Raw genomic sequence first — 21,140 nt, 5'->3', positions numbered from 1 at the left:
CCATCATCTACACACAAATACTTTTCCCCTCTCTCTCATCTGAGGCCAAGACAGTACACTGGATCCCAGCTCCCTCTTGCCTCAGCTCCAGCAAATCTTTCCTTTCTAATTCCCAATAACACAGAAACATGCTATACTATTTCCCAGCTTAAAAACACCACTGTTGATAAAACCTTCTTCTCTTAACATCAAATCTAGCTACTGCTCCATTACTCTGTTCTCTCTTACTATCAAACTCCTTAAAAAGGTTTTCTAAGCTGCCTTCTCTTCCTATTCTGGATTGAATTCCATCCCCACCAAGTAACCAAAATGTTTCTGGTCAAGGTCACAACTGACTTCCACATTGCTAAAAACAATCGACAATTCTTAGCTCTTATGCTGCCTGATGGATTTGCAGTATTTGCACAGTTTATCAATTTCCTCCTGCTTGAAATCTTTCTTAGCTTCCAGAACACTGCTCTTTCTTGGCTCTCCCTACCACTGGTCACCCATTCTCTGTTCAGCTAGATCTTCCTCACTGCCCTGACTTTTTAGGCACTGGAGGGCCCCAGGGCTCAGCCTTCAGATCTCTTCTATCCACTCTCTGGCCTTAGGTGATGGCATCCAGACCTTTAGCTTTAAATGTCACCTAATAACTGTCACACTATTATCTCCAGCCTAACTCTACCCTGGATTCCATACCCATCTAATCCAGCTGTCAGATATCTCCATTTGCATAACTAGTCGTTACTGAAACATGTCTAAACCAAACCCCTGGTTTCCTCTCCAAACTTACTCCACTCACACTCTTTCCCATGTCTGTAAATAGCAGCTTCAATCTTTCTGTTGTTCAGGCCCTTTATTCTCCCTGCTCTCTCAACTTCACCTTCAATCCAGGATCAAATCCCCGTGACCCTGCATGTAGAATCTACCCTCTTCTCACCCTCTCCTCTATCACTGTCCTGATCCCTGCAACCATCAGCTGCTATCTGGATTATTACAAGAATCTCCTAACTGATCTCACTCCTTCCATCCTTGACCACCTACAACCTTTCCCAAGAAGCCAAATGATCCTTTGAAAATAGAAGTCCAGTCATGTCACTCCTTCGCTCAAATCCTCCAAAGGCTTTCATCACCTTCAGAGTAAAACCCAAAGGTCATAAGCAGCCTACCAGGCTCCACGCAGTCTGGGCCCTGGCTCCTCCCTGACTTCTCTCCCAGCACTCCATTAGCTCACTCACGCCCAGACACCAGGCCTGTTCACCTCTCACTCCCTTCATTTGTCCTCCCCAGTTACAGGTATGGCTCACTCCCTCACTTCCTTCAGGAACCTGCCCAAATGGCACTTTATCAGCAAGACTTTCCTGAACACCCAAGATGAAATACATCCCCCCACTTCCCATGGCACTCCTCCAGTCCTTTGCTCCACTTTATTTCTCCCCTTGTGTTTACTGTCTCACATGGAGACAATGTCTCACATATGTTCATAAACTCCAGAAGGGAAGCTCTTTGTTCATTTCGTCTACTACTATATCCCAATTACCAAAACAGTACTTGGCATGGACCAAGTTCAATTAATATTTTTAGAATAAATGAATGAAAAAATTAGTAGAAACCCTCTATTTAAATTGTTCCTTTACTCTAGGTCTTTTTAGCATCATTAATACACTACAATGCAAGGTAAAGCTCCAAGAGGGGATACAGTATACAGTATTTCCCCAATTTACATGACCACAAACCTCTTTAGCAAATACATATATATAATTACTATTATTTTTGCAAGGAGGGATGCAGGGTCATGGCAAAAAAGGGGAATATTTCACAAGACTAATATTTCAGGGATATACACTCAAGGTAATAAAGTTTGGCTCACTTTGGTCCACATGAATGAGATATTCTTACAATATATGGTACTCTGAGTTCAGAGGCTATAGGTCTTAGCCATTCCTCAATCCCCACAACTCTTGGGGACTCACATAACCCAATCTGGGGACTGATGGCCAGATCTGAGATCCACATCCTCCAGATCCATTACTTTGTTATCCCTAAAATCTGATACACACACAGCCCCAGGAAACTAAGGGAGACATGCACTTTAAACAGATGGTATGCAACCTGAGGTATAATATTCCAAGTGGTCTAGGCCTCACCGTGCTATTGATGCTGGCTAGCAGCTTCCCATTAAATTCCACCATAGAGTACACAGCCCCTTTCACTTCCTTTTCAGCCACAGTCTGAAGTTTTCCTGAGGGGAAAAAAAGATACTCTTGAGTCTCCTTCAGGTACACTCCGCCCAGTCAAAACAATCCTCTGGTTTCCCTTCTGGCTTCATCAAACCACTCATCTGAAAAATAGAAAATAAAGTCAGTATATATTGAAGTCAACCACCACCTAAGGGATGGGCCCCAAGGCAATGTGCAGAGATTCCACAACTGCCTCCCACTCTGACACTCCAGATCTCTCAAGTTGGAAGAGCTTCCAAATGTAAGCCAAATTCCATCTCAGCCATCTGATATGAGATTTCTGAGCAAGTGCTAAAGCTGGAAAGAGGACCTAAGTGGCTGAACAGCTAGGCCAAAAACAAATCTAAAGTTCTTGACTCTTATTCTGACTACTAGATACTCTTATTCATCATTAACCTCTTCCCCTTCATTCTGCCTTTCAAAGAGTAGAAAAGGAAGAGACACAAGCTAGGTTTTACTTGTGCCTCTTTTTTCACAGGCTCCAAAACCCAATCAGACCATTAACCGCTTGAGCGACAGGAAGAGAATAGCAATTAGCCCAAGTTCTTCTGCTTAACTGAGGCTCCCAGTCTATTGCTTTCCAAGAATTGCACTTCCCTCAGAAGCTGGAGACTGTCCACTTACCATCTGAATATTGAAAAACTACAATACGGCCTTGTTTGGGTTCTGCCTCTTCCGGATACACCATGGCGGTGCCCACAATGAAGTATGTATTGGGGTCTTTGCCCAACTTGCAGGAGACCAGGCTGAGGGCATATTCATTCTGCAGAAACTGGTGGGCATGAAGCACTGGAAGGAGAATAGCAGAGAGGTGACCAGCTGGTTACACCCCACCCACAAGCCCCAGGCTCTTGTAATCTTGTACTTCTTTAAGGCCTGCAGCTCAGCTCTCACCAGGCTCAGATATCACAGGGCATGGTTGCTGCTTCTGCCTAAGACGGTCCATAACCTCAGCAGTCTAAAAGATGTGAGGATGCTCAACACTAAATTCGTGGCCAACTCACTGAGGTCCCACCCCTCCTTTCTTCTTTTCCTAGGAGGGTCTGTCATTGTCAAACTTTGGAATGTGTCAAAGTTCAGGACACCCAGTTTAAGGAGGAGGTAGGTAAAAAAGATAGCAAGAGCTCATCTGCACCTTCAAAGGTGTGCTGGTCAATGATAAGGAGGTTGTGCACCTCCACTTCTTCTCCGAAGGAGGTCTCATGAGGAGCTGTGCTGCTGGAGAACAGCTTGCTGGAGCTGACACTGCTGGACAGGGCCTGAGAACAGAGAGAACTTGGGTCACCCCTCTCAAAAGAAGGATAGGTTGGAGAACATCAGTGTGAAGAGATCAGGCAGGATCAGAGAAAAGAAGTTGATGTCTGAACAAGGAGAATTTTGAAGGTTGGCAACTTGATTTGCGTGAACAGAGTGCTTCCAAGAGGACATATGAATCCAGAATAAGGATCCAAATTATGTCTGAAATTGATGCAACAGATCAAAATGCTGCAAGAATCTAGGGGTCAATAAGGTTCATAAAAACAATGATGGTTCAAGTTACTCAAGCAAAGCTAAAGAGGAATCAAAGGGACCTAGTAAAACAAGAAACTCCACCCCTCTTAATGAGAAGAGTAGGGGAGCACTTCAAAAAGAAAGAAAAATTTAAAGCTCTTCTACTCTGGATTAAGGGAGGAGGATCTATCATAGATGTTTGGAAGGCAGAAAGGCAAAGAAAATATGGAAGAAAAATGATCAGCTAATATCTCCATGGAGACTATTTTGTGTAGCTCTAGATTGTCCGAGTGTCCTCATTTTATAGAGAAGATGGAAGCTTAAACTTGCTCAAGGTCACAGAGTTAGCAATAAAACCTGAAACCAGCACTATCCAACTCCCAATTCCATGCTCTTACCAGTGTGGCAGTTTCATATTGTTTATGAATTCCAAAAATAGATATTGAATTATGTTTGTAAACTGGTCTGTTCTTCTGGGCATGATTAAATTATAATTAGGGCTTTGACTGGGCCATGTAGTAGGATGTTGAGTCTCTACCCCCTTGGTGGGTAGGAACTCAAAGAGAAACTGCACCACAGAGAAGGGAGGTTGGAGTTTTGGACCCTGGAGCCCAGGAAGTAAACACACAGGAGAAAGCCGAGCCCCAGGGAGAGAGACAAAGCCTAGAGAGCCTGATAGCCTACAGTTGACCTGGTAGAGAGACTAGACCCAGGTAGAGAAATGAGACCCAGGAGAGAGAGGAGACTTATCCCAGCCTACAGCTGATATAAGAAGCTGAGACCATGGAGCCTTAAGAGGAAGAGGAAGAATGAACATCGGCAGCCATCTTGCACCAACATATGGCAACAGATCTCGGTGAGTGAAATAACTTATGCTTTATGGCCTGGTAACTGTAAGCTTCTACCTCAAACACCCTTTATAAAGGCCAACAGATTTCTGGTATTTTGCATCAGTACCTCTTTGGCTAACTAATTTACCAGGTTATACTACACTGCCCCCAATTACACATATCACACAAAGTATCTACACTGATGATGAGAAAAAAGAAAGTAGTCATCCTGTAGGGACACCAGGTAACAAAATTACTAAGTGCCACTCTTCCCAAATACTTCTCAAACTTCTAAATCAGAGGCCAAATCTGGCCCACTGCTGTTTTTATAGATAAGTTTCACTGGACTCTAGTTATGACCATTTGCTTACCTATTGCCTATAGCTGCTTTCATGCCACAATGGCAGAGCTAAGTAGTTGTGACTGAGATCATATGACCTTCAAAGCCAATATTTCCTATCTCATCCTTTACCAAAAAGTCTGCTGGCCCTGCTCTAATATCTTTTTTTGTCCACCTGTCTCACCTGGGTGCTGGCACTGGGCCTCAGGGCAGTTGTGCCTCCACTTGTGTCTTGAACTTCAATACGGCTAGAGAGGACCCCAAAGCACTGGGACACTTCCTGATAACAGATCTTCCTGCAAAACAAGTAAGGAAACAAAGTCCCTCTCAGGAAAAGTCTGGAGTCTATACTAACTCCAGATCACCACCCCTTAGCAGTCCTCCTACCCTGGCCCTCACCTAGGTGACTCGTAGAGTGGAACTGTGCGAATGTGCAGCTTCTGGATCTCATCAATGGTGCCGATGGTGAGGGTGCTGTTGTTGGCCAGTGCCAAGCTGGAAAGAAGGGTCTGGGTTTAGACTGAGTAAACCCAGGAAGGAAAGGATTCTACAAGGCAACTCCACAAGGGGAAGAAAAACAAGGCAGAATTACACCAGCTTACTCCAGGGCAGTGGTTCTCAATTTTGAATTGATGCTGAAAATCACCAGGAATGGCTAAACAATGCTGATGCCTGGTCCCACCCACCAAGAAATTCTTACTTCATTGGTGTGAAGGGGCCTAGGCTGGGATTTTTTTAAAGCCTTCCAGTTAATGCCAATGTGCAGCCAAAGTGAAGTTTAAAAGCTCACTGCTCTAAGAATACAGTGTGTATCAGAATCAGCTGGAGAGCTTGTTACAACAGTGTCCCTGGACCCAGAGTTTCTGATTCAGTGGGTCAGGTGAGGCCTAAAAATATGCATTAGTAACAGGTTTCAACGCAGTGTTGTTACTGTTGGTTCCGGGACCACACTTTTTGACAACCTCTGCTAGTGAGGAATACATGATGATCCATAAATCAGGGATTCTTAAACTTGGCCAAACATCTGAATTAACTGAGAGGTTTTCTGAAACCACAGTTCCGTTTCTAGGACCCAACCCTAGACCTATTGAATCAGAATGTGAGAGAGAATTTTTAAAAATCTGTAGTTTCAAAAAAGCTTCCCATGGGAAGCGGCTGTGGCTCAATCAGCTGGGCTCCCGTTTACCATATGGGAGGCCCTGGGTTCATGTCCCAGGGCCTCCTGGTGAAGGCAGGCTGGCCCGCAGACAGTGCAGAGAGTCGACTCAGCACAAAAAAAAAAGGGAGACAAGTATCGGCAAGGTGACACAATAAAAAAAGGAGACAAGCAAAAAAAAACACGAAAGAGTATGCGGCGAATGGACACAGAGAGCAGACAGCAAAGCAAGCCGCGGAAGGGGAGGAGAAATAAAATAAATACAGACACAGAAGATGAATGCACAGCAAATGAACACAGAGAGCAGACAGCATGCAAAAAGCCACAAGAGGGGGATAATTTAAAAAAATGCAATCTGAAAAAAAAAAAGCTTCCCAGGTGTTTTTAATGGGCAGCTAGATTAGAGAACCTCTGCTCTGCACTTCCCATCTTTGCTATTTGCTGACTTTGACATGGGGAAAAGGTTGGGGAAAGAGCTTCAGAAAAACTTAACGATGCCCTCAATGGCTCTTGTTGAAGAAAGAAGAGGCTCACCTGTCAGGATAGCCATCTGAGTTGAGGGGACACATGTAGTTCACTTCCTTGAGGTTGACATTGGAGAAGACCAATTTGTGGTTGCTGCTGTAGATGACAGTGGGGCGGTCAGAGCAAGCAAAGACGTTGGTGGTGGAAAGAGAACGGAAAGTCCTCAATACCGTAGGCTGGGTGCCCAGAGTCACCTTCTTACGGTCGCTCAATAAGCCTACAGAAAGAATGGCATCAGGAGAAAGAAAGAAGCAAAGGAAACAGGACAAAGAGCTGGACTGTCAAAGTTCAAAAGCAGCACCCCAAGGCTAAGAACTCTGTGCAACGCTGTACTTCTCAGAGAGGCCCTCCTTCGCAGTGCTAGTCTCACCTGTCTCAACGTTCAGCCCAAAGTAGAAGAGTGCCCCATCTCCCAAGGCACAGAGGAGGTAGTGGCTACTCTCAAAGGTGGTCATGAGGATGGAGCGAGGAATGATCTCTGTGGGAAAGGGGTGTGTTAAGTTATGGGTCCACATTTCCAAATCTCATCCCAGCCCAGGCATAAGAAAGACACATACCTCCGCCCAGCATCTCCTTGTGCAGTAGTTCAAAGGAGGGCAATTTCAAGATACGGGCTGAGATGTCTGTCCAGAGGCCAATGGCACAAAGAGGTGACAGCCCACTGTTGTCCCCTAATGGGGTGATGTCCAAGCAGGCCACCTCATGTTCCATCTCGGTGTGGCTGAACAAAAGAGGAATATGGTAAAGGAAGGAAATCAAGAGAAAAAAGAGGTTCCAGAGAACCACAAAGGAAAAAGCAAACAGAAAAACACACACCTGATCTGCCGGAGCTCCTGAGGATGGATCTGCAGATAGTAGAGGGCCCTCCCCACAGCCACCACTACCTGGCTGCTGTTGCAGGAAGCCACACTGATGTTCTTGCCCTGAGGCTCCTTCCATTCACTGACTAGAGCTTTGGGTTCTTGAGAGACCAACCTCACAGATGCTGAAGTGATCTACAGAAAGAAAAGCAGATGTCTCCAAACACCTGCAAGGATCAATGCAGGAGGGGAAAAGTAGTAAACGCTGCCCTATGGGAGTCCTAAAAGAAGCTATGTTACTCCTCTTCTGCTGTACAGACACTTTTTTGCCCAAAGTCCTGCAATGAGTACTACAGGTGCCTTTTTTAGGTGAACCCCTAAAGGAGAATGGCTTAAAACAGCTTATAGCTTACATACCTACAGCCAAAACAATGAAGGCTCATTTTGTTCTTATTGAGGCTTGGATAACACAAACTGTATCCTTTGGGTAAGTACCAATGGAACAAAATGCTAGGGCCATTAAGTCCAGAAGTTTTTGCCAACCCAAAAAGCAGACCTCTAAAATTTCCAAGTTATTTATTATACATCAAACATTAAAATTATTTAAGATTCTTTAATAAAGGCTATACATTGTATTAAATTATGATTTATAAGTTTACTTTCTCACTGAAATAAAAGTGAATTTATCAAGAGTGAAGCTTATATTTAAGGAGGGAAGCCTTATGGGGGTGTGAGTTTAAAGCTTAAAAGATATGTGAGCTGGTGCCAGTTTTCAGGCCAACAGTTCAAAAACACTGATAAAGCAATGACTCAGTATCTGCGCACCTACCACATTTGGCCTACACATCAAGAGGACTTTCCCTCCAGTTCTCATCAGGCCTATCCCTGCCTGCTGGCTAAAAGATCAGTGGATAACAAGACAGAGATAGCAAATTAATCCTTCGCTCCCAGTGCTCTGCCCACCCCCACTGGCAAGACACTGGTCTCGGAGTGGAGAACAGCTCAAAAGGCAAGGGGGGTGTGCATCAGGTACTCCAAATAGGTGGGTGGTAGGAGGGCGCTCAGAAATCAGACTCTCACCGTTGACAAGCACCAAAAGGTTCTCTGCCCCCAGAAAGCAGATAGGTTTATCATAAGGATCCGAAGAGAATAAGACCTCTGGTTATAATAATTAATATGTAAGAAGTGCTGCTTTTCAGCATTTTCCAAATTTTCATAAATGAGCATGTTTCACTATTATGATGAAAAAAATGTTAAGGTGTATTATAAGATATTATATAGTTAGTGGTAAACAGGTTCCAAAACCATCTATCTACAAACCTCAATCTGCAAAAGAAAATATGAATAAACAAAATATGCATACACTTGTACAACAAAAACAAACCTTTATCAAATAGTTTTCTTCTTTTCCTGGAACATCTATGTTAATTTTGGAGCCATAAAAATGGACTATGTTTAAAAGTCCAGTATGCTGTCCTGCACTCTAGAGCAAAGGCAAGTAAATGACGCTCTTTTCTCATTCATTACCTGAATGAGCTGCTGATGAGCCACATTGCCACAGAAGAAAGTCTGCTGATCATCCACGAAACCAATCAGCTCAGTTTCTTCTACCTCCTCTCCATTTAGCATGAGAACTCTGCAACTCAACAGAAGGCTTGGGTAAGACAAACCAGATTTCCCACTCCCAAAGTTCACACCAGTAACTGGCACCAGACCCATCCTTACCTTGTCTGGCCCACAAAAGAGAGCACCAAAGTGTCATCAGTCTCACGGTTCGGGTCAGACCGCAGTGGCCATAAACCTGGAACAATGACCAAGGATTAAGATCCAGATGACCAACCAACACCAGCTCTGCTCATCAACAGAAGGGGCAGCCTAACACCATATGAAGAGCAAGAACTTTGGAGTCAGTCCTAAGCTGAAATCCCAACTCTGTCCCTTCCTGCCATTATGACTCTGAAGAAGGTAGATTTTTTTAAACTGTTTTAAGCTTATGGATGTTTATAACATTTAATTTTTGGATTGGGTAATACATTTCCAGGATCCAAAAGTCAAAATGTTTTTAAAAAGAATACACAGAAGCCTCACTCTCATATCTCTCCCTCCAACCCATCCCAATACATAATCAGTAACAGTCTCTTGGTGATCCTTCCAATTTTTTTTGTAATTTAAAGATACAGGATAAACACTGTATTACAATCAAATACAAATATAAAATAGTCTACTATACATGGTTCTGCACCTTTTCTTTCTCTTAAAAGTACAAAACAGAATAAAACACTTTATGTTCTCTACCTGCACAGTATTTAATTATGTGGATGCACCAATTTATTAACAAGTTGCCACTTTTTCAGTATTTTGCTATAACACACAATGCCACAATTAAGAACCTTGTATTTATGCCATCTTATAGGTATGAAAGTCTGTGGGGTAGATGCCCAGAACAGGGACTGCTGGATATACCACTAGATGCACCTGTAGTTTTGACAGCGATCACCCGATTCCCCTCTACAGAGGGTGCCCTGAGTATGCTCATTTCCTCAAGCCGCGCCAAAATGTGTTGTCAAACTTTTAAGAATTTTGGCCAAACTGGCAAAGGATGATAATTCTGTTTAGTTTTGCCGTGCATTTCTCTTATCATAAATGAGGCCTGAGCTTCTCTTCATACTTTTTGAAACTATTTACATTGCCTTCTGTTACCTGGGGACACGAGGTTTGCTGTTCTGGGAATTTTTTTTTATAAGTGAGGGAGATTTAGGCCTTTGTCTATAAGATATACCTCAAATATTCTTATCCAGTTTGTCATTTCTTCAGACTTGGCTTATAAATGGCGTGTTTTTTGTTTGTTTTGCCATGCAAAAACGTTTTTTCTGTAGTTGTAACTGAATTTATCAAGCTTTCTCTTTGGCTTCTCTATCTTGAGTCAGTTAAAAAGAACTTCCCCATCGTAAAAGTATAAAGAAACTCACCAATTTTTCCTTCTAGCTTTTGTATGGCTTCATTTTTTTGTATGTAAATCTTTGATTCATTTAGATTCTACATATACATATACAGTGTATAACAATCTATCAGTTATCCCAACATGTATTAAAGTTCCATCTTTCTCTCACTGAACTGAGGTGCCACCCCTACCATGCACCAAATTCCCACATGCAAATTGTATTTATTTCTCCACCTTTGAACCAGGCCATTGGACTATGCCTATTCATGTGCCAATACCATACATATAATTACTGAGGCTTAATAGTGTATTTCAGTATCTGGAGGGCTAGTTCTTCTCAGTGTCCTTTTAAAAGTTTTCCTGGCTATTCCTGCTTCTTCTTTTTTCCATTTGGACTTTGACTTATCTAGATGAAGAAAAAATCCTATTGATACTTTTACTGCATCCATTAAATGTAAAAATAAGTCAAAGAGAGAACAGATTTATTTTATCGATTTATAAAGACCTTGGTATGTCTTTTTTATTTATCGATCTATTCTTTTAATCCTTCAGAAGCATTTTAAAGTTTTCCTTACACAGGCTTTTTGAATTTCTTGTTAAACTTACCCCTTGGTATTTTATCTTTGTTTCTATTGATAATTGCGCCTTTTGCTCACTATCTTTATATGAAATGTTGATTTCTGTACATTAATTTTATATTCTGTGACCCGAATGAATCTGAATTGCTTGTAGTCTTCCAGTTGATTCTCTTGGGTTTTATAGCCATATGTTCCCATCCTTTCTAATTCATAAACTTCAATTTTGGTTTTCATTGTTTCATATCCTTTTTATTTTTCATATTCTTAATAACTTTAAGACGTATCTCCTACATACAACTCTGAGTTAGTTTTTCTTTATGATTCAATCTGTTCTTTTTCTTATATTAAGCAAGTTTAGCCCATTTACATTTATTGAGACGACACACTTGAAATGAGTTCTGTCATATTATTTTAGGCTACGTTTATTGTGTAAAGTTTTTCACTATGTAGTATTTCTTTTACCTTTCTCATTACTGTAGCTCTGGAATTTGGGATGACACATTTTTTTCTAGAAGTTATCTTTATATCTACACCTTTATACAATGCCCTCAAGCCCTTCTTTCTTTAGGTAATCTAACAGTTACCAAACATAAGCAACATTAAATTTAACTTGCAATCTTTTTCTCTCCTACTTCTCTACTCCACTACTCAATTTTAGTCTCCTTTTTTTTAAAGCTTACTTTTGTACTTGTAAATACGCTTAAGCTTCTATTACTTGATTTGTCAAGACTTTTTTTTTAATCATTTGATCTGCTTTCCTCTAGTGCCTTCATGAGGTGTAATGAGGCCAAAGGTCAAAATCACTTAAATAAAAACTCCACCCAACATCTACCCAAAGGCTACCTTTGATGCCTGGCAAGTCAATACTGGCATGCTCGTGGATTCCAATTCCATTCCGGATGATCCGCAAGGAACCTTCCTTGAAAGCCCCAGAGCACGTGACCAGCTGCAAGTAGAGAAAAGGTTTCTAAATAGCCTCTCAAAAGGCTGGGGCATCATACTGAGCCCAAAAAGTAAACAAGCTAAATCCAAGGACCCTTATTGTGGAGCTATGACTGGGGATGCAAACTTAACAGAGGCTGATAACCACAGTCTCAAATTTACTGAGCAGATAGGACATCCTAGTCCAAGAAGCAAAAGCTCCTACCACTGTTCCTAGAAAGCTTGCTTAGCTCCTTGGAATCCTAGCTTAACAGAAATAGCAGAGGATCTGGAATTAGGCACACCTGCCATTTATTAGATATGACACTGGACAAGTTAATCTTTTTCAACCCTGAATTTCCCCCTTTGTGAAATGGCCAAGAAGCTCTGACAGGGGGCTCATATGGTTAAAGACAAATGAATATAAAGTACATGGCAGAATAAGATGGGCACTCAAAAAATGGTAGCTATCCTTTCATGACTGGAATTAGTGAGCAAGGCTCTTAAAAGTATTTTCAATGTGCACTCCCTGTTCCAGATACACAAAGCCAGAAGGAGGACAAAGTATGAGTGGATATCCCAACTATCAACCAATTCCCAGGATGACCCCCTTACCTGCCCCTGCCCCTGTCTCTCCAGGTCGACCACACACATGTCCACGATGGGTCCTAAATTGGTAAAGGTTTCCATGGCCACTACGTAAGAGCCTTGTTCATTGCTGTCAACGTTGAGCTAAGAAGAACAAACAAAATTAGTGCCAGAATGTCCCTAAACGACCCACCTGAAGAAGGTGGTTATCATCCAAAGGAAACTATCAATCCTGTTACATCTGTCCTTCTTGTGCTCCACTAGCTGCTCCTAAAAGAGGATTATAGACTTAGGAGCATGATTGTCCTACTGGCAACCCATTAACTCTCCCAGGGATTTCTAACCCGGAGTTTCGTTGATGGATTTCTGAGAAACAATGCATTCTCTAAATTAACAAAAAAATGCCTACATATTTTTTTCTGCAGAAAAGATCCAAAATATTCACATTCTAGGGGATCCAGTATATCAGACTATGACCTATCTGAGGGTAGGATTGGATTCTTGTTCATTATTGTATCCACAGCACCCACCACCTTGCCTGGCATACTTTAGGTCAAGGAGCTTAGCATAGGCTATAAATTCAAACAAGTAGAAAGCTGGATAGGAAGGATGGAGATGAAAAGGAGAAATCCTGAGAGGCACCAAACACAGGAGAAACATGAAAAACAAAGCAGCAACAGTGAAGAGAGGAAAAAAGAAGCCAGAAGAAATGAAATGTTCTCACCTTCACAAGCTGGGAATCACCAAGGCGAGACCCGACAAATACAACACCATTATCAAGGTACGTCAAGCACTCAGCAATAGAGGTCTGCAAGAAAGGCAATGGCATGCAAGAAATCAGAAGACTCTATGTGAGACCAGACACTGTCCTACCTACCTCTCAGTTATCTGCTGAGAAAACGCACAGCTGCAGTTATAATTCAGGATACAACTCTCCATTTCAAAACCCAGGTCACACTAAACAAATATTCCTAAATGTCTGAAGTTTGTGACTCTCCATTTATCACATTCCTCCACTCAGAAAACTCTGTAATTTACTTTGTCCACTCTGAAAAACAATTTTAATCCAACAGCTCAAGCCTGCACACAACAATTAAAAACCAAATAAGTCAAACTAATCGGGAACCTTGTCCCACAACTAATTATCAGCATTAATTGATCTTTAATTCTAGACTGCATCCTTTCCTGTTTCCCTCCTTTCTTTTTCTGCCTGTGAAAATTTCCAATATCTGACTCCTTCAAAAACCAACGTCCACAGCAGGACTCTCAGGGTTTGTTGCGAAGTGTTAAGTTTTGAAGAAAGTCACAATTCCCAGAGGCGTAATGTGGGTCCACCCTCTGGGGTCATTAGGCACCTAGGAGGTAGGCAAGCCCTACCTCTCCAAGGAGTTCCACGCGGAGATCCTTGAGGGTGACAGTGCCATCCATCTGTTCCTCCTTCTCCAAAAGCAGCATGAAGAGCCGGCCTTCCATGTCTCCCAACAGATACCGTGAGCCATTGGGGTCCACTCGATTGTGGCACACAATTGTGCTTTGCTGCCAACAGGGAAGGACCAGTCATTAAAGATTAAGGCTCTTCCACAACCACAAAGCAAATCCTAGCAGACCACTCCCATTACTACACCTAGCCACTTTATTAGCAGGAACCTACAAAGCCCAGGAGTCTACTCAATAAACGTTATATGTGATAGAAAATGTTCATTTTGAAGACAATTTTCTACTAGAAAAGGGAACTATACAGACTAGAAATAGTAAGTATTCACTGGACTAAAAGCTATCACAGATTTTATTTACCCTCAAAAAGGAAATTTTATGACTTGCAATTTTAATGACCAATTTCTTAAAGTCTATTTAATTTCTCACCATATTACTTTACATATTACTTCAAGTCTACATGACTTGAACCTTGAGAATATTACATAAAATAGAATTTGCATACTTTTCCTATTCTTATGATTAATTTTGAAGTTGCCCCAGTTAATGAATTAGGTAAACCTATTTTAATTAATTCTTCCTCCTAAGTTAGCAAGCAAGCTCTTCAAAAGCATAAGCCAGGCTTATCTCTCTTTGTATCCCCAATGACCAACACAATAGCCTATATACAAAAAACAGTATGATAGGTATCTGGGAGTCCATGGAGAGAAAAGGGAAGAGGAGCAGGAGAACAAGGGAAAAAAAGATGGGAGGAAGAAAAAGGGAAAGAGGGGGATCTATTTTCTGCCATTTCCTGTAAACCCACAACTTTTCTAATAAAAAAATAAAGACGAAGGGAAAGGAATACTGTTCACCTTGATGATGGGAGGGGCAATCGCCAGGTATTTGTCTCCATTGTGGTACGTGATGGATTCCTGCCCAATGATGATGGCCCCTCCAAAGGGCTCTGGGACTGCAGGAGAGAGAGAGCAGCATTAAAATGCTCAGTAGAGGGGACCTGCCAAACTGTCTGAGGCCCTGAGCCAGTTACCCTTAAGGCAAACTTTAATATAATCACTATTTTTAAAAAAACATCAAAGCCCAGGGAAGGGGATATATTTCTCCTGAGACTCCTGTCTTTGCAATTTCAGACTGGCCATCATTTAATCCTGGAAATATTTTTATTGCCCCTCTTTTATCTTTTCAGCATTCCTAGGTGCGGGAGTTTTTCCAACAGTCTTCCCCATACATTCTCCCCATCTTCTCTCCTAAACTTCTGATCCTTTCTAGCAAAAGTTTTTTACTCTTTTCCTTGTCTCTATTTTTGTTCCTTAGCTTGATTTACCCCCATTATTGGGATCACCATTTAGAAGACCCAATTTGCTCTTTAGAGTTTTAAAAGTTCTCTACTGGGTAAGACCACATAAGTTGAGGGAAGAATGGGGGATAAGAAATGAAAAGGCCTGGATTATAGCCCAGGCTTTGCCAATTAGGTAAGGGCCTGGGCAAGCCCCACTGTCCCTGTTTCCTCATCTATGAAATATAAGATTCAGATTAGAGAAGCTCTACTGATCCCTTTCTGTTTTTAAAAGTTATGCCCAACACTAAAATAATGAGACTAATTCCCATAAAGACACCACTCTGCACATCAGTCTCAATGTTTTATAGTCAACTTCTCACCCCAGGAAAAGAAAAGCTATACTTTTTAAAGTGTGTAAATCCAGAAGATTCCAAAGACAGAAATGGAAAAAAAAAAAAAAAAAGGAAGAAAACACACTTAAAGAAAGACATAAGGAGTGCTGAATAGTGCATACACATGATAGTACTTGAAATGAAAAGCAGAAAAGATGAGGAAGAAACAAGAAGAGAAAAAGGAATCAGCCAGAGAGCTGAGGGAACAGGGAGCAACTTTCCTAAAACCCCCAACCAACCTGCAATCACCATGGAAGCTTCAGCTTCTACATTTTCCTGCTTCCAAGGGCCTTTATTGAATTCCTTCTCTCGGAGAGACACCTCGTAAGTTTTCACGTGCCGCCCCTGAGGGTCCTAGGTCAGGAAAGGTGGAATGGTTAGCCCTTATGAAGGGTGAACTTTGGGCTGGAGGGGGATCCTGAAAGAGACAAGTCACCACCACCTAGCAGCATCTGACAATCAGGGTCTCTTAGGTATGCCTGCCACATTGGCCTTTCCATCCTTATTCACCACTATACTGACAGACACCATATGCGCTTGGGATTAATTTCTTGATAGCCTGCTGACACCTGACACCTACAGTGTCTCACCATTTGCCAAACAAGAAAGTTTAAAGAACTAGAAAAATGAACTTGTCCACTACTCTAGGCATTCTAAGAAATACAACATATACATGTATGAGTTCCTTGGCCTCAGGAAACTTACAAAATAGCTAGAGAGGGGAAGGGGGTAAAAGCCTCTGAGAAACTAAATATATCAAAGAGATTTAAAAACTAATTCGATACAATTCTTACAAGCATTCTGATGGGCTGATGGTAAGGAGAAGAGAACATATTGCTCCTCTAAAGTCAGTCAAAACCCCCAGTCCTCTATTGTTAACACCCTCTTCCCCTCCTTTTTCTGAATCATGACTCATGCTGGTTCTAGTGCTGCCAAAGTCACCTTTAAGAGCCTAAGGAGCAGGGAAGGGGAGAAGGCTAGCAGTGGACGGATTCCACAAAGGCTGGGCCAGATTCTAAGAGGGTACAGAAGAAATTCAACAACATGTTTCAGGATAGGGACTACACCTCAACCACTGCAACAACTTCTGAAGCACTTAGCATGAGAGGCAGGTACCTACCTAAATATTTGTCATTTAGTTTTTGGCACAAAGCAAAGCAATTTTTCATCAATGACTGGGGTAAGACACAATTTTATCAAAGTTCAAGTTAGAATTTGTATTGGGGCTTCCGAGTCTATGGAAATGAAGACTGTTCACAATTGGCAGACCCGAGACTGGGAAAAGACTGAGTGAGCCTCAAATAACCAACAATGTCAATGACCTGATACACACAGAACTGAAGAAGGAAGAGAGTTTTAAGTTTTTACTTCAGCTCTGATAACTAATCCACCATAAACAAGATCAAACAAAATCTAAACTAGTCACACCTTGTTCAATTGAACTTTATTCCAACTGGCCTCAGAACTACAGCACTTATGGCAACACTAAGAAATACACAAACCAAAAAAACATCAATACTGCCAAAATATACATGGCTATAAACTGTTTAAGTGCCCACACATACAACATTGAACTAGACTACTGTTTCCTTCCATCACTGATTCAACCACACCTAAGTGAAATGACCTCATGCTCTATGGCCATTTGTTAAATTGCTGAGTTTTAACCTAATAGAAAACATGGACTATAGCTCATAGTACAATTATAACTCTTTCATCAACTTTGACAAATGTACCACCCTAGTGCAAGGTGTTAAAAATGGGGGACAAGGGGAGCAGACGTGGCTCAAGCAGACGAGCGCCTGCTTCCCACATAGGAGGTCCTGGGTTAGGTCCCCAGTGCCTCCTAAAAATAAAAACAAACAACAAGCAAACAAATGAAAAAACCAACTCAGAGGAGCCGATGTGGCTCAGTGATTGGGTGCTGGCTTCCCATGTATGAGGTTCCAGGTTCAATCCCTGGTCCCAGCACATAAGGGGGAGGGGTGGTAGAAGGGAACTTTGTATTTTCTACATGCTTTTTCTGCAAACATACAACTTCTCTCTAAAAAAACAAAAATAAAAAACGCTGAATTTTTGGCAGATACTAGTGTGTTATTCTGATGTTCCACCACCCCACCCCCCTTAATGAATTTGGCCCAGAGAACAGCTGTCCAGGATCAGCTCTGCTCAAGTTTTAGGCACAGACTAAAATAGAAGAGCCAGCAAGTCACCAGAAAGTGAATGCTAGAGAACACAAACCTCTTCTTAGAAGACAAAAATTTAAGGCACCACCAAGATACTTTTTCTTTGCTTGTAAAGGCAATTTCCAGATCACTTCTCAATCGTTAAAGTTTAATAACCACCTAACATGAAGTACGAGAATCTGACAGAGTATAAACTGGGTCACTCTATAAAATCTCCAAGGCCCACAGCCACAGTGTAATCGCAGAATTAGAACCTGCTCCAAGCCCCAGAGAGCTTCCTGTCTCCATAAGAAGTATTACTGCACTTACAACGCAACCAAAATTTGACCCATATTGATTGTGTCATTCAAAACATTTTCAGTACAAGATCAAACATTTCTGCCTTACCCTACTACCAAATCTAGACATGCCAATTAGCAAAAACAATTTCCACTCTGCAAAACTACAGTTTCTTCCCTCTCTCCCCCAAACCAGTACCTGGTAGACAAAGCAGATGGTAGGTGCTTGGCAACCATATAAGAACTTGACGTCTATGACATGCAACTCCTCCAGGCGGATGTTAAAGGCCTTGAGTTCTTTATTGTCCCGGTCTAGTGGAATAACCTTGAAAAGGCCATCATAGAGTCGCAAGCCAATCATCCGACATTCAGGGTCAATGATGCCTATAATGCCAGTCTCTGAGGGGCGGCCAATCCGGTCCTAAGAGGTAAAACTTGGATTAGGGAAGAACCTGAAACACGCACAGAGTAACAGAAGGCAATGGGCACGACTTTCCCAGGAGCTTTAGCCAGCATCATCTGGATCTCACGGTTTTAAGATAGGTAGTAAGACAAGTGGCATCTATATAGTGGGCCAGGGAGTCCAAGTATCAATGCACATTGTTTTGTAAAACATTGATTCTCATTGAATTCTTTCTCTATTTCTTAAGACTCTGAGTAAACTAAAGATGTCTTTTCTTTAAAAAAGCTCAACCCTTCAGTTTTCTCCTTGTTTCTCTAATCACATAAAGGCTTGCCCCAGCACTTCAGTTTTCCTCATGGAACCAGGATAGCCCTACCTGGAGATTTTGCATCAGCCCAAAGTAGTCTCACCTGGACATTACCATGTGCTCGTGTAATGATGTCAATGCTCTCTCCACTCTGCTTATACTCCAGGATGCAGGCATTGTACTTAGCTGTCAGGATAAATAGCAGGTCCTTGCTCTCCCCCTGGAAAGCAACATTATGCTATCAAAAGAGGTCCTTTTAAACACAAGAACACCTGTTCAATCGTTAACCCTCATTTTTTAAGGAGGCTAGAACTTCCCAAATTCCTCTCTTCCTAGAGAGTTACATGCATGGTGAGTATATTACAAGCAAGAGGCACATACACAACCTAAGGGTGTGTCCAAAAGGCCGGAACTGAGGCTGATTAAACATCTAGTCCTCGTTTTCAGGAGTCTCCATCTCTCTGCTCTACATCCAATGCCTTCATCTAATTCCATCTCAAACTAATCTCACATACCATTCAAATTCTGAATGATGAACACAATACCTCTGTGAATATAACAATGGGAGTTAAAATGGATCTACAAAAATCTTATTCAACACAAACCCAAAAAAGTGAGTATTTCCTTCAAAGGACTATAATAAGACTTGGAACCTATTGCTTTCTGGTCAGATTCAGTTAAGATATTGGAAAGTAATGTGGTGGCTACTTGGAAGAAGGCAAATGATAATGACAATGATAGTAACAATGATGGTAGTTGTTAACAAAAGCTAAGGCCTATGCTTTTACCTTATGTAATCTCCACAACAACACAGGATGGGATACTATTATCCCCATTTTGCAGATCAAGGCTCTGAAAGGTTAAGCAACACCCAGCCAGGACTGCCCTACTCTGGAGCCTAGCCTCTAAATCACTAAGCAATAGAGTAGCCAAGCTTTCATTTCACCTTCCTGAAGAAGTCAACATGATAAAAAATTTTCCCTAATGACTCTACTTCTAGGGAGCTTGCTCATAAAGAATATAAATTAGAATCTGCCATTAAAAAAGAGAAAAAAATTTTCTCTCCTAAGCTGTATTCCACCCATTGCAAGCAACTATATAAAACAACATAAAACAATCTAGAGCCAAAAGTTCTCCCTTCATTGCTGAGCCCAACCCAGAGTACTTACCTTGGGCCTGAAAAGCTCCATGACAGCAATCTTCCCATACATGCCCACCTCTTTGACAGGCCGAAGCCCCTCGGCAGTGACAACATAGATCTCTAATCTCGTGTTTTTGGCGATGAGCAGGTTCAGATCTTCCGCTGATGTAAAGTGCCCTGAAAGAAAAGATCCTCTAATCTTTGAGGCCACAGGAAGGGCCTCCCTGGAAGTATCTAAATAATCCTATCAATTGCAGCCAAAATATCTCCAGCATTCTCATTTACTCCAGCTTCCTCCTTTTACTCCCTTTAATGCCAAACCCAGCACTCCACAGGGTATCGCTTCATACATTCCACCAGGCTACCCCCCTAATCAGACTGAAAAAACTGGCCTGATGCTAGAGTAGTGGGCCCTTCGACTGACAAATACTGAAAACCCTTAAGATAACTCCATCTTCTCAAATTTTGCTTTTCCTATTATGGTAGCAGACTTGTTCTTTAATTAGAAGATGGTGGAGGAACTGTTCATCGCTTCTAGTACTCATTTAAATTCTCACAAAAGCTTAGACTAGCAGACAAGGTAGAACGAAAATCTCCAGAGCTGTACATTAACACGTTGCTTTGTTCACACCCCTTCCCTCCCAACAGTCTACCAATCCGTTCATCCACACTCAGCCGCCTCTAACTTTCCAAACAACAGTTAATGTTTTGAAATCATGACCAGGTCTTATGTAAAACATACAAGCTAAGGGTCTGCATATGCAGCAGAGAATATGGAGTTGGAGATTATTCCTAGGTTCCGGACACGGGTAGACTTCTGTGTCCTTAACAATCCTTGCATAGTCAACAAGGCAAACTCAGCACCGGGCCACGCGATCCCAACGCCCTTCTTCAGCAGCGACCTCATGAAAACATCAGTTTCAGGCAAGGGGTGAGCCTGAAGGAAGCCTCGCCCTCGGCGGGACAGTGCGGGTTCCTCACATCCCTCCACCTCCTAAGCCCCCCAGACCCTTCCCTCACATGAAAATTCCTGCTCTCAAAGCCACCATCACCACCGACCACATGAGGCTAATCTCGGGGCCCAAAAAACACGGCACAATCAACTCACACTGCCTCTCGGTCCCACTGGCCCCATCCCTGTCCTCGAGGTAAGGTGACCTCCCAGGACAAGAGGAGACCCTCAAGTACAGTTTTTCCTCCCTGTAAGGCGCGTGTTAAGACAGCTTCTTTAGAAGTCGGAAGGCTGGGAGAGGTTCCTCCGCCGCCAGCGCCTTCCATTCCCCGGGCCGGAACTGCCCGGTGGCCCCGGAGGCCGCAGGCCTCCCTAG

The 21,140-nt window shown here is 42.3% G+C and overlaps 1 protein-coding gene across 1 annotated transcript in view; it reads right to left on the bottom strand.

Moving 5' to 3' along the window:
• Window positions 1-21,140, bottom strand: part of DDB1 (damage specific DNA binding protein 1) — a 28,453-nt gene that overhangs the window by 6,924 nt on the left and 389 nt on the right. Inside the window, exons 2-21 of the mRNA XM_004469343.4 lie at window positions 19,841-19,989; window positions 18,775-18,891; window positions 18,161-18,382; window positions 15,737-15,851; window positions 14,681-14,778; window positions 13,770-13,928; window positions 13,117-13,200; window positions 12,420-12,536; window positions 11,727-11,829; window positions 9,090-9,165; window positions 8,892-9,000; window positions 7,381-7,559; window positions 7,122-7,285; window positions 6,935-7,042; window positions 6,574-6,781; window positions 5,283-5,378; window positions 5,068-5,179; window positions 3,358-3,481; window positions 2,847-3,011; window positions 2,130-2,224 (exon numbers count right to left, since the gene is read on the bottom strand). Coding sequence (XP_004469400.1) covers window positions 2,130-2,224; window positions 2,847-3,011; window positions 3,358-3,481; window positions 5,068-5,179; window positions 5,283-5,378; window positions 6,574-6,781; window positions 6,935-7,042; window positions 7,122-7,285; window positions 7,381-7,559; window positions 8,892-9,000; window positions 9,090-9,165; window positions 11,727-11,829; window positions 12,420-12,536; window positions 13,117-13,200; window positions 13,770-13,928; window positions 14,681-14,778; window positions 15,737-15,851; window positions 18,161-18,382; window positions 18,775-18,891; window positions 19,841-19,989 — 2,600 coding nt within the window. The remainder of the gene's footprint in view (window positions 1-2,129; window positions 2,225-2,846; window positions 3,012-3,357; window positions 3,482-5,067; window positions 5,180-5,282; window positions 5,379-6,573; window positions 6,782-6,934; window positions 7,043-7,121; window positions 7,286-7,380; window positions 7,560-8,891; window positions 9,001-9,089; window positions 9,166-11,726; window positions 11,830-12,419; window positions 12,537-13,116; window positions 13,201-13,769; window positions 13,929-14,680; window positions 14,779-15,736; window positions 15,852-18,160; window positions 18,383-18,774; window positions 18,892-19,840; window positions 19,990-21,140) is intronic.

This window comes from Dasypus novemcinctus, chromosome 10 (genome assembly GCF_030445035.2).
Source record: "Dasypus novemcinctus isolate mDasNov1 chromosome 10, mDasNov1.1.hap2, whole genome shotgun sequence".
Lineage (NCBI taxonomy): Eukaryota > Metazoa > Chordata > Mammalia > Cingulata > Dasypodidae > Dasypus > Dasypus novemcinctus.
Note: the sequence above shows the minus strand (reverse complement) of the source record. Positions and strands in the feature narration are given on the sequence as shown.